Genomic DNA, 12869 nt, shown 5'->3' on the forward strand with positions numbered 1-12869 from the left:
CGAGGTTTGTTTACACAGATGTTAGGATGCGCTGGAGATTGGTAGCACACCACAGCGGACAGACTCAGCTTCCCTGTCCTCTTCTGCTTATTCCGCCAAACCTCATCTTCCTTCAATAAGGACAGCGGGAAGTGCGTGACACTGTCGCCTTCGCAGACGATGCCCGCCGGGCGAGTCAAGGTTCGTCACGTTGATAGAAGGGCTTCATGCGGGCCACGTGGACTACTTGAGTCTTCCGAGAACGACGCCCTTGGGTGGTCAGGCGAGAGACTACAAAGTTTACTGCGCTGAGGCGTTCCAGTACAACGAAAGGGCCAGTATAGTGGTGCAACAGTCTCTGGGACAAGCCGCGCTTACGCAACGGCGTACAAAGCCACACCAAGTCACCAGGGGCATATTTAACATCTTGATGATGCTTGTCGTAGCGTTGCTTGTAGCGTTCCTGGGAGACAAGAGTGCGAAGTCTAGCGAGTCGATGACCTTCTTCAGCCAAAGAGAGAGTATGCGCTAGCGAAGTTTCAGCAGGGAGTGAAAAAGGCAGAAACGTGTCCAAAGTGCTTCGTGGAGGTCGTGCATAAAGAAGAAAAAACGGACTGTAGCCTGTCGTTTCGTGCTTAGCAGTGTTAAATGCGCATGTTATAAACGGAAGGACTTCATCCCAGTTTTTGTGGCGCGAATCGACATATATTGCGAGCATATTGATAAGCGTCCGATTGGTGCGTTCGGTAAGACCGTTTGTTTGTGGGTAGTAAGGCGCTGAATGGCGAAAATGGGATGAGAAGAGGCAAAGAAGTTCTTCAACAACTTCTGCCGTAAACTTTCGGCCACGAAGGTAGTCTACGCACACTATGACCCAGCGGTTTCCGTTAGAGGAACGGGGAAACGGTCCTAGGAGGTCAATTCCCGCCTGTTCGAATGGAGTTCGTGGTGGCGTTATAGGCTGAAGATCACCCGGCGGTGAGCAGGTTGGGTGCTTGAAACGCTGGCACTGGAGGCAGCTGGCCACATAACGTTGCGTAGTTTGACTCATCTTCGGCCAATAAAAACGTTCCTTAGTCCTGTGCAATGTCCTCGCGAAATCCAAGTGTCCAGCTGTAGCATCGTCGTGCATTACCCGAAGAACCTGACACCTAAGACTTGTAGGAACTACCAGAAGAAGCCGCGCACCTACTGACGAGTAGTTCTTCCTGTATAGTACACCGTCACGAATGCAGAATGAGGTCTTAGGGTTCCGGGAACTTGCTGCATCAAAAAGCGGCGCCAACTCGTTGTCGTTCCGCTGCGCAATCTTGAATTCACCAACATCGGGGAAACTTGTAGAGATAGCAGCTATATATTCATCCAAGACCTCATTGTTGCAATCAGTAGTTTCAAGTGGTAACCGTGACAGGCAGTCAGCATCACCGTGCTTAAGACCACTCTTAAAAGACACAGTAAAATTGAATTCTTGAAGGCGCAAAGCCCACCGCGCAAGGCGTCCACAGGGGTCACGAAGGTTTACAAGCCAACATAAGGAATGATGGTCCGTCACAATTTTAAATGCACATTCATAAAGATATGACCTAAACCGTTGTACACCGAATACAATAGCTAAGCATTCCTCTTCAGTTATTGTGTAATTACGCTCAGCCTTGCTCAAAGAACGGCTTGCATATGCAACAACATGTTCATCGCCATTGCGGCGCTGTATGAGCACAGCACCAACTCCAACTGCGCTGGCGTCAGAGTGAAGTTCTGTTGGAGCTGATGGACAGAAGTGGCGTAGTAGTGGTCCTGATGTCAAAATAAATTTTAACTGGCGAAAGGCGGAGTCACAATCGGCAGTCCACTTGAAAGGCACATCTTTTTGCAGAAGATAAGTAAGGGGATATGCTAGATCAGCAAACTTCGGAACGAAACGTCGAAAATAGGATAAGCCCCAAAAAACTCCTGAGCTGTTTTAACGATTTCGGCGGTTTAAAGCAAGAGACAGCTTCGATCTTTTTCGGATTAGGCCTGATTCCATCCTTGTCTATGAGATGTCCAAGTACCACAGTCTGGCGTTCTCCAAAACGACATTTCTTGGAATTGAGTACCAGACCAGCTTTCTCAATACACTCCAAGACAATCTCTAATCGACTGTTGTGTTCATGAAAAGTAGTCCCGAATATCACTACATCGTCCAAATAACACATACAAATGTTCCACTTCAGACCACGCAAAACTGTATCCATGAATCTTTCGAACGTGGCTGGAGCGTTACATAATCCAAACGGCATCACATTAAATTCATACAGCCCGTCTGGGGTGATGAATGCCGTCGTTTCTTTATCTTCCGGGTGCATGGGGATCTGCCAATAGCCTGATCGCAGGTCAACTGAGGAAAAATGGGAGGCGGAATGTAAACAATCAATGGCGTCATCAATACGTGGCAGGGGATACACGTCCTTCTTGGTAACAGTATTCAGCCGTCGATAATCAACACAGAATCGCCATGAGCCATCTTTCTTTTTGACTAGAATCACAGGGGCAGCCCACGGACTAGACGATTCCTGAAAGATGCCCTTATGCAGCATGTCACGAACTTGTTCTTCGATTGTTTGGCGCTCTGATGGGGATACACGATAAGGCTCCTGACGGATTGGATCATCAGTCCCAGTATTGATTCGGTGATGAGTACGGGAAACGGGAATCCGTGGTGGCGAGTCCCGAGAGAGATCGAAAGTCGCAGTATGTTTCGCCAGAACTTCCACTAAACTGTGACGGTGACTTGTTGGCAGGGATTTGTTAATCATGGCAAGAAATTTTGTCTCATCTTCTTCTGAGCATGCGGTAGGCTGGGAATTGTCTGTGCTGAGCACAGCCACTGATTTAAAACTGTCTTCGTCAAAGTTGACAAGTTTTAGACCACGTGGTAATACAACAGGTTCGTTAGAGCAGTTAGTCGTCCACAAAGAAGAATGGCCATTCATGACTGAGATTACGCAGCGGGGAATCAGAATACTTTTCTTCGCGCAGTTTAGGGTGAGTGGTTCAACCACAGCGTCGAACGCATCACTGGCACAGCTTGAACTAACAACTTGTATAAACTCTGCTGACATTGCAGGAATGACTATGTCGTCCGAAACCGAAAGCGTGCTAGGATTGGTCCGCGAATTTTCACGCAAAGCAGATTCAATTCGAGTGCTCACAGAAAGGTCTTCGTTGCGAAAGTCGAGAGTGGCCCCACAATGTTCTAGGAAATCGAGCCCAAGAATTACGTCATGTGTTGATCGAGCAAGTACAGCGGATTCAGTTCGGAATGTGTGGCCGGCGATAACAAGATTCACGGAACAGACTCCAAGTGGGTTAAGCGGTTCGCCACTAACACCACACAGTGTTGTCGCACTATCCCAAGCAAACATAATTTTACGAGCAAGGCAGTTTTTAAAAGCGAGACTGATAATAGAAATGGTTGCACCTGTGTCCAACAACGTCATAGCACGTACACTGTCCAAAACAACTTCAATTCGGTTCTTTAACATCGAAACGGGCAGAGGCATGGGTAAGCTAGAATCATTTGCGACCTCACCACTATGATCAGCTCCTAAAGTAGTAAGTAATGATGTTGATCCAAATTACATGATGCGCACAGTGTTGACGTTGCCAAGGCAGTGTTATGCATTCACACCGGTATAGATGCCCTCCCCCCTGTGGTGCCCACCTGATCACTCGTGTGTAACAAAGGACGTCAATCCACTCTGCTGTACTGCCCCCTCGCTCTAAAAAGCTCGGAAAGCGGTTAAAGCAGCTCATGGAGAGCATGTTCATTGTACATAAGGACAACTGGTCGACCACCCTACAAGCCCACAAAAATTATTAGCGATATGGGCACCAAAGCAAACGATGATATGGTCGAAGAGCCATGCGGGCACACGCGGGCTTATCTCTGTTGGCTGACTGAAAACCTTTAAGCGGTTGCAAAGCTAGGTCTATGCTGCAACACTCGAGAGTTAGGCACAGCTCATAAGCGCTCGTCTTCATCGTGGCGTTTTGCTGAGAGGGAAAATATGTCTCCCGAAACCGGTTCTGAATGACAACTAGCTATTGGCTTTCTCAAAAAGACATATTTTCGAACTGCCAATCGCTTAAGGTTATGGTGTCCTGTGCTTAATTTGCACCCTGTATTAAAGGCTGCTAACGAACCAATCAAAGTCACAAGTTTAATCAAACGCCTGTCCTTTCCGAGAAGGCCAGAAAAAACACAAAGCCCTCACCACAGAGCCCGAACATTTTGCCGGGTCACCGCATTTCCTCTCTTTGGGGGAAGAAAATGATGCAATAAATCTGGACGGGCGAACAGAAGTCTTCGAAAATAAGATAGAAATGAAAGTGGAAGAAAGGGAACGACTGCCTGTCATCGCCAGGCTGTGTAGTGCCTCGTTACGGTGCCGGCGGAGAGTGCTCTGGATGAAGAAAAGCTTTCTTTTTTTAGGTTTCGTTCGAAGTACTCTAGCGGCGCCTACCTGTAGGCCGGAGAGGCCGCAGCGCGCTTCCAAGCCTGGGCGAGGAGGGCACAGTACTCCGCAGCCACGCCGTGTTCGCCACTGCAGTGGTTGGAGTAGCGGCCCCTGCATCCTTATCGAGGCCACTGCCGATCTCATTACTAGTCCTATCCTGCGCTGTACGCATGGCCAGCCGAGAAGTCTAGGCGAGCCGCCATACTTCATCACGCTCTCTTAATACTTTAAACCAGGGTCGTCTTCCAGGCTGCGTGGCGTTGATGGAAACTCTTTGCCTCTCTCGGCTTCCTCACGACGGGCCATGATTCAACCTGTAAGAAAGACATAAATCAGGCCAGTAATTATAGGCCTGTCTGCTGGGTAATCTTAAAGTCGGTTGTTACTGGACTCGTAAGAAACAACCTTCCTAAGTTTCGTTTATCGCATTCCAAGCAGTGTAATTCTAGAGCACTGTACTGTTTTGCAATCTTCTATTTTATTGCCGCCACTCGCGGATGATAAACTGAAAGTGACGGTATGAATAGAGGGACCATGTTAACTGGTAGTTAGTGGAAGGGGTGTTTTTTCGGAAGTGGACATAAACTAGAATGGTGATGACAACGATAATACCAGATGCTAATCTAATTTGGTAGGGCACCCGGTGCGTGTTGTCGTGTTTGTGTTTCTTCGTCTATCGTCCCGCTTTTTCGCGCAGTTGACATTTTTATCTGCAATGAGGTATTCCTTTTCAGAAAGCAGTTGTGATGCAGAAATTGCCCACCCGTGCGAATTCTAATTCCCTAATCGTGAACACAGCTATTATTAGGATACATTGCTGAGCCCTAAGGTTTTGCAGATCACTACTATTTCCTTTTGCACAACCACGTTGCAATGCGGGGTCATTCCTTCCCAGCTATTTTAGCTATTTTGTTATCTGCTGGCTGATTACATCCACTTTGTTAGCGTTTAAAGACACACCTCAGGTAGAAAAAAAAAGCTCACCCAACGTATAACCAACCTACTGTGGCCAACCATAATTAACTGTGCCCAACTTCAGCTGCCAAGGTATATCAAAGCTTCCAGATTGAAAGTGGCCAAAGACAGGCCGAATTTTAAATATTGATGTAAGGCCGACTTGGGCACCAAACTTCCCAATATGATCTCGGTTGCATCTCATAGATTAGCACAGCGCTGGGAATCACACTGGCCAAATACCGAACGACTTGTAGGCCTCCGATGTGAGGCCGACTTTCGCAGCCAAGGTAAGTCTTGACTACGTGGCCAAGGTAAGTCTGACATTTGGGACTAAGACTGTGCGAAGACTAGCCAACACACAAATTCAGCGCCTGCCTACCAGGTCGACGGCAACTTGCTCTCAGTATGTTCAATCAGCACACATACAAACAAATAAGGTTCCGAAGGAAGCTTGCGGCTCCTCAGAATCGATACGAGCTACTTCTCAACACTGCTATAGGGTAATGTTGAGAAACATCTGCACTGAGATTTGAGCAGCAGGGTCCAGGTAAATACGCTCTCATGCAAAAGCCTTTAACTGCAACTGCTTATGCTGCCGGCCACGATTCTGTCACAAACTTTTGTCACACACTTCCGTCACACTATAGCTAATGTGACGTCACATCCGATTAGGTGGCAATTTCGAAATTTAATGAGCAGGAGTCCGGTCAATCAAACTGATGACGCTATTGATGTAACGCAGTAACCCAATAGCGCTGATATAACATCAATTGATCATTATTTAGTCATTTAAAATCCCTTATGCACTGGGAACCGAACCACCGTCCCTCGGATCCCCAGCCGAGCGCTTTAACCAACTGCGCCACTCCCGGGATCGTGAAACGCATATCATAATTCTCCTTGTCTACCGTGAGGATGATAGTAGCAATGACAATAGAAGCTGAATTTAGTAATAAAGACAATGATGACATTAGCAATAATAATAACAGCGCATTTAGTTGATAATGATAATGAAAACAAAAGTGATTCACCGTGTGCACCATCAATGATCAGGCTTTCCCATTGCTGCAGTGTAGATTCCACAGTGTTCTCGGAATTTTTAAAACCGCTTTGTCCTCATAGACACTCTGACTCTGTGGGAAAAGAAACGACCCTAAGGTTGTTGGTACTGCAGTAAGACTTCTCAGCACGCTTTATTAAAGTATGTAAAGAGCAGTTATTTTCCTCCAAATTATAGACATGACAGGTTCACTGCACAGCTGGAACAGCAGGCCGGCCTTCATAGCTGAGGGATTACAGGCAAGACGGCGAAGCTGCTATCCTTCCGTGTATGGCATCATTAAATGGGCTGATACAAATATGAGCCCAGTGTACCGGTGCGGAAAAAAGTAAACGGAGCAGTCAATTTCTTCTAAAATTTTTCACCCGTTGCATAATTAAAACTGGCAGTAGTGGTATGTGCGAACCGGTAGTAGAGCCCAATCACTTGGGCTCTTTCACCCTTTCACTTGGACAAATATTGTTTTCTTATCTTCAGTGCAGAAGGCGTGGTTTTAATTTGAGCAAGAAAGCGTGCTGTCCGCAACTGTAGACGCAAAATGGTATTGTTCAGAGCTGCAATTCTCCTGCGACCATATGATGAGTTATATAGGAATGAATCATTTCTTTAGCCTTACAGACAACAGCTTTTTTCACATTTTAACTGATAATAAAGCCACTTTCATATCTTCCTAACATCATACCATGTGTTTTACCTAGTAATTTCAGAAATTCTTATTGTTAGGTGGTTATAAAATGTTAAAAATAAGTATATATTTGCGGGAAGAAACGCCTTGCCACTGTGGGCATAATCTACTGCGGAATGCTCTTAATTGCATCGCTAACAACGCTCATTAATTCAGGATTTAACCATATTAAGCTCTAAGTTTCATTAGGGGATTCGAAGCCGTCGACAAGACAGTGCAATATCAGTTTGTTGAGACAAATGAGAAACTTTCCAAAGCCCTTCAGCACGAGGAAATCCTAAACTGGGTGCATTAGACGCGCAGGAAATTCGATGCAGACGTGACATCCGCTGATAAGTTTTGCGGGGACTACGGCGCTTAATTGAAACTGCTGCAGCTTATCATTCACCAAGTCATTCACATAACTTAAGGTGAAAGCATTAATTTGCTTACGATTGCCGTTCGCAGGATGTGTCCGCAGATTACACAGAATGCGCCCGCTAGAAGTGTCAGCCGATAGATAGAGCGGGGTTCATAACACATTTGTGACGCAGGTGTTGTTTTCGTAGCGTTAATAATGGCGTCATATCCCTCCGCTCCTTATATAGGAAACATCAGCTAGACAAGTTGGAAGCCAGTTAGCGAGGGGGATTCGAACTAACGCGTGCGTACCTCCGATTCTATGGCGTAATTTGTAAGTATAGTTGTCCGCCGAAAAGTGAGACAGTTAGTCTTCCTTCCACCAAAATACGAACCCACTAAAGACGTGATAACACGTTGTCAACCTATGTGACCATTTCTCAATGCTAAAACACCATGGTAAGCCATTCCAAGCTATGAGAAACCGTGTTTTCGCGCGTCTTAATAACTTTAAGAGAAGTTTAACCCAAGTTAAATTTTTGTCTCAATCGTTTTCAAACCTGAGGCTATTCAGTTGCCAATGACCGGCATTTATTTTGCACCACGCTGCAAGCACAATAGTGTACATGCGCATTCAAAGTAGATCGAAGGAGATATAAGCGAAAAACAGTTTTCATTCGTCCCATTTCGGGCGCCGACAAAATGATTGTCATTTCTAGAATTACACGATTTCCCAACAAATATCGCCCATTATGCTTGAGATTAACAAAAACTAATGTGTTCCAACATAGTCACCTGTTTACTTATGGGGGCACTCGTACGTGACGTGACACAATAACACTCGCCATTATAACATGGTTCGAACTCCGCGACGCATCACTGCAACACACCATCAGCGGACATAGTTTATGCACCGATCTTTCTGCTTGGCTATACTTCAATCAAATTTAGACTTGAGCGAAGAAAAGAGCTGGGAATACTCCCGTTGGAGGGCATTAGGAATCTAGTTTCCCATCGTTTCAAAAATTCATGTGGCATCTTGTTCCCGGCTTCAAACCTCCAAACAACGTACACTATGCACCTCACAGCAGCAGTTAAATGATAATTTGCAATTTAAGTAAATTAGCTGCAATAATTAGTATAGTTCTGTAGTAATTGTGTCAAGCGCGGCTGTATGCTTATTTTTAAATAGGCTTTTTATTGTAAATCACTATTTATTACAATTTTCTAAAAGTGCTCATTGAAACAACGGCTATACCGCACTTTGATCAAATTTAAGCACTTTACGAGTGTGGTCAACATATCGCCTCCTGCACGTTAGGAATGCATCAAAAAAGAATAAAACATGCACAATAAAAGCAACAGAAATTTTGAAAGGTTTATAATAAACCTTTTCTAAAGAACTCCTATATTAAATAGCTTCTATTTATTTAGCCGGCCGTCATATTATTCACCCATTGCCATACTGCATACGAAACAAGAGTACGAAAACAGACACAACCACTACTGTGTGAAAACAAAATTAAGTTTACATAACCAGTAGTTATGTATAAACACGATCAGTTCCTAAAATTACGGGGTTTTTTTTTGCTTTTTTTTTGTCCAGATGCGTGAACGCGACGAAAGAACACCTGCTCAAAAAGCATTGACATTTCCCTGCCCTCTAAAGGTAATATTTTTATCATTCAGTCACCACGTCCTAGCACGTGCGGGCATGCTATCAGCATTTTCTCGGTGAAACATCGACCGAGCGAAGCCCTTTACCATTTTTGCTGTTTGGTAGCCCCAGAAATGTCAGTTCAGCGCGCAGATGTCGCGCTGATTTGCTGTGTTTACATATTAGCTGCATCGGACCATGTGGTATAGCATTGAAATAGCGCAGTGGAGTGTAGCCGATCGAAGCCTACGAGTATGATAAAGTGGGGCGACCGAACATGGGCCAATTTTTTTACATAGTTAACAACAGCGCGAAAAACACGGACAACAGAGAGAATACGGACAAAACAATCTATCGGTTGTCCGTGTTTTCCGCACTTCTGTCACCTATGCATTCCTACCAACTTGGCCAGATACCTGCGTTGACACATTTTGGTCGCTGGAACCACCTTGATTCAACATGTAGCTCGAGGGATGCAATAGGCATGAGTATGTTTATAAGGCTTCGTCAGGATTCCCGCATCTCGTAACATTGCAGCTACGCCCACTCGTGGCTCGAGACTGCCAAAAGGTACTAGTTTCGAAAAGCTGAGACAATAGCTCGATTAAACCATATCGTACCTGCTTACTTTACAGGTACTCCCACGTTATCGCGCGTAGGGTAGCCATGCTGGTGAAAGATTTCTAACTTTGCTGGCTGCAATACTCAAGCCTGCTTTGCATATTTTCGAGGAACTTCTACTGTCACGGGATGAATAAAGTAGTCCGCTCCATATTTTGTCCATAATTAAGGCATTATGTTGCGTTTATAGAGTGTCAGCGTGTCGTTTTTCCCGTGCGTGTCGCCTCTCATGGCAGCTCGCAGGCTGTATGTACTTTTCTTTGCGTTCAGAAAATGGCGCCAAGGAGTTTTGATTATGACCGTCATTTTCGCTTGCCTGCTTTGCGTCATTTCGCAGGCTTCTACAGTAGCGGGATCAGTAAAATTGTTCAATGCACATTTTGTCTACACTGAAGGGTCGTGCAGCGTTTACCGTGTTTGCGGTGTTTGCAACATTGCCCTCCGGCACACTGCTCCAGCGCTCATCATAAATGACAAAAGAACTGCGTCCACGGCCCTAATTTTGGAGGCCTTTCTGGTGTTCAGGGGCACTATTCATCGCTAAAGGATCACTCACAGCCTTCAAACCATTTGTTAGATATAACGCCTCAATAATCGACCCTCACATTTATGATCTGATGTAGAGCGCGCGACCTGGGACGATATTCTACCCTATAGTATACGTGATGCTCGCTTACAAAACAGCACAACAAGACACCATTCAGGCTCCTTCAAGAGTGATCACTGACCAGTACGCTGGAAGCAATGCTGCTCCTGAGTGCCAGCACTGATCACGTCGACCAAAACCCCGACTAATTAGCCCGGAACCCACAGCAAGCTCTACAACTAACGTTCGTGCCTATCAACCACCAATAAGATTGTAAATAATGATAAATAGTGCTACAGTCGTCGCCAGAGACTCTGTATGTTTTGAACATGGAGACAAAGGATGGCTCTGGACGCTTAGCCTCCTCCGTGAACTCACTGATTAATTATTCCGCCGAAACTTCAGACCCCACGTCGTTATCCAATATTTGAGCAACGTAACGTATTAGCTGGTGCTGACTGGCTTTTTACCATCGAAGCAAGGCCAGCAATACGCAGACATCGTCCGCATTCTATTTATGGAGCCGTGTCGTTCGGGCTAATTTGTTTTGACTTGTCATTAGGACTTCGCATGAAGAGGGAACAAAGATTGCATCGAAGACAACAACGGCGGGAGACAAGATCAGAATCTTGGAAGAGAAGGAAACTGCAAGCAGAACTTTGAGTGACTGCCCCAATCCAAAGTCTCATTCCTGACAATGTTGGAAAATAAATGCAAAAATAAAGCGGAATGAGAAAATGCCTGCACCTGCGGAGCATCAACAGGCTTAAGCCAATCAAAATAAAATGAATAGGGCCCAGTCGGCCAAAATTTATTTTGGTGGGAAAAAGCCAATTGAAAAAATAAATGTGGGCACGGTAACGTATCTGTGTCCGAAGGGCTCAGCGAGCACAGAGGGTGGGCAATCCTCACAGAGCTGGTTTATTTTCAGGTTTCTTTTTTTTTTTTTTCAATAGAAGTGCCCAAATAAGTGACACACACACAAAAAAAAAAAAAAAAAAATTAAAATTGAAAGAAATAAGAAAATTGATAATAAAAGAATGAAAGTAAAATAATTAAATAAATAAAAATAAAAGAGAAAAAAAAAATAAAGTTTTATTTAGGGTCTGAGATTGAAAATAAAGAAATTAAAAGGTAATAAAGAAATGCATAAATGAAAAGAAAGGTGGGATATCTTTTGCAATGCAGGTGTTCTGGAGTTGTGAGGTCCAATCTGTAAAATAGAAAAGAAGAGAAAAGCAAAAAAGACGGGGCAAGACGTACAAGACAGTACAATGGACATAATGTACACTTAATATTTGGAAGAAAAGGATATTGGAAGTAGTGGTGTTAATATATATATAAATTCCTTAGCTGTTTACAATATTTACAATAGATACCCTGTACAATATGTACAAAATATATACATTTTTTGCAGTGGATAAACAATGTTGTAAAATTAGGTGCTCTGTACAATATGTAATATATTTACAATAAATATCCTGTACAATATGTACAAATATGTACAATATTTACAATAAATATCCCGTACAATATGTACAAAATATGTACAATATTTATAATAAATATTGTGTACAATATGTACAAAATATATTCAATATTTACAATAAATAGAAAAAAAAAAAAAAAGGTAGTAAAAGTTAATAATAGAAGAAGTAAAAAAAAAAAAAAAAAAAAAAAAAAAAAAAAAGAAAATTAAGCTAACATAGTAACTGCTGCACTTCTCCATTCCGGAGAAGGCTGACAATAAATGTCAACCTCATGTGGCCTGAATGGCCCTCCCCGGAAATGGAAAAAGTGCAGCTACATTCTTCGTGTTCTTGGTCGTGTGTATTCAGGTAAATTGGCACTTATAATTGAAACTATGCGCATCAGTAATGCACAATGTCGCTTGTTGTCAAGCCAACGTCTCCAATTGGCTGTTGGTTGGTCATTTGGCATATGTGGTAGTTGTGAAACTATGTTTGATGTCATTGGGCATGATGTTAAATAGTGGGAGACGTCCCCTTCCGGATATCCGCACGGGCAAGCTGCCGAGGCAGCGAGTCCAAATCTGTTAAAATATGCCGGGAATCTACCGTGTCCCGTTAACAGTGTAACTAAAGGTTTTGCCGGAGGGAAATTTAGGGGTATGTTAAACACATTAGGGATCCAATTGTAAATTAAAGTATTGTCATTGTTTTCCCGCCACCAGGCCTGCCATTTCGCTTTCACTGATCTTTTGAAATTTGTGCGTACTGAATTTTTGGATATTGCAGAATGCCGAATTCGAATTGATTTATAGGCGTTTGACGCAATTATATCTGCTATTTCATTCCCTTCGATGCCCGAGTGGGCTGGGACATGAAATAGTTTTATAATGCGAACAGTGGCGACCGTTTGCAAAAGTTGCTTAATAGTATTAATTTTAGGGTCTAATGTAAAGTAATTTGAAAGGGCTTTGAGGAGTGAAAGAGAATCCGTGTAGATGTGGACAGGTGTTCGTC

General features: G+C 43.9%; 1 protein-coding gene across 1 annotated transcript in view; it reads right to left on the reverse strand.

The window, feature by feature from the left end:
- The window catches only part of LOC146200163 (uncharacterized), a 93597-nt gene that overhangs the window by 36346 nt on the left and 44382 nt on the right, over positions 1-12869 (reverse strand). The window contains exon 2 of the mRNA XM_084595391.1: positions 4485-4792. Coding sequence (XP_084451517.1) covers positions 4485-4650 — 166 coding nt within the window. The 5' untranslated portion in view covers positions 4651-4792. The remainder of the gene's footprint in view (positions 1-4484; positions 4793-12869) is intronic.

Source organism: Amblyomma maculatum, chromosome 2 (genome assembly GCF_055883805.1).
Source record: "Amblyomma maculatum isolate TAMU_Amacu chromosome 2, ASM5588380v1, whole genome shotgun sequence".
Classification (NCBI taxonomy): domain Eukaryota; kingdom Metazoa; phylum Arthropoda; class Arachnida; order Ixodida; family Ixodidae; genus Amblyomma; species Amblyomma maculatum.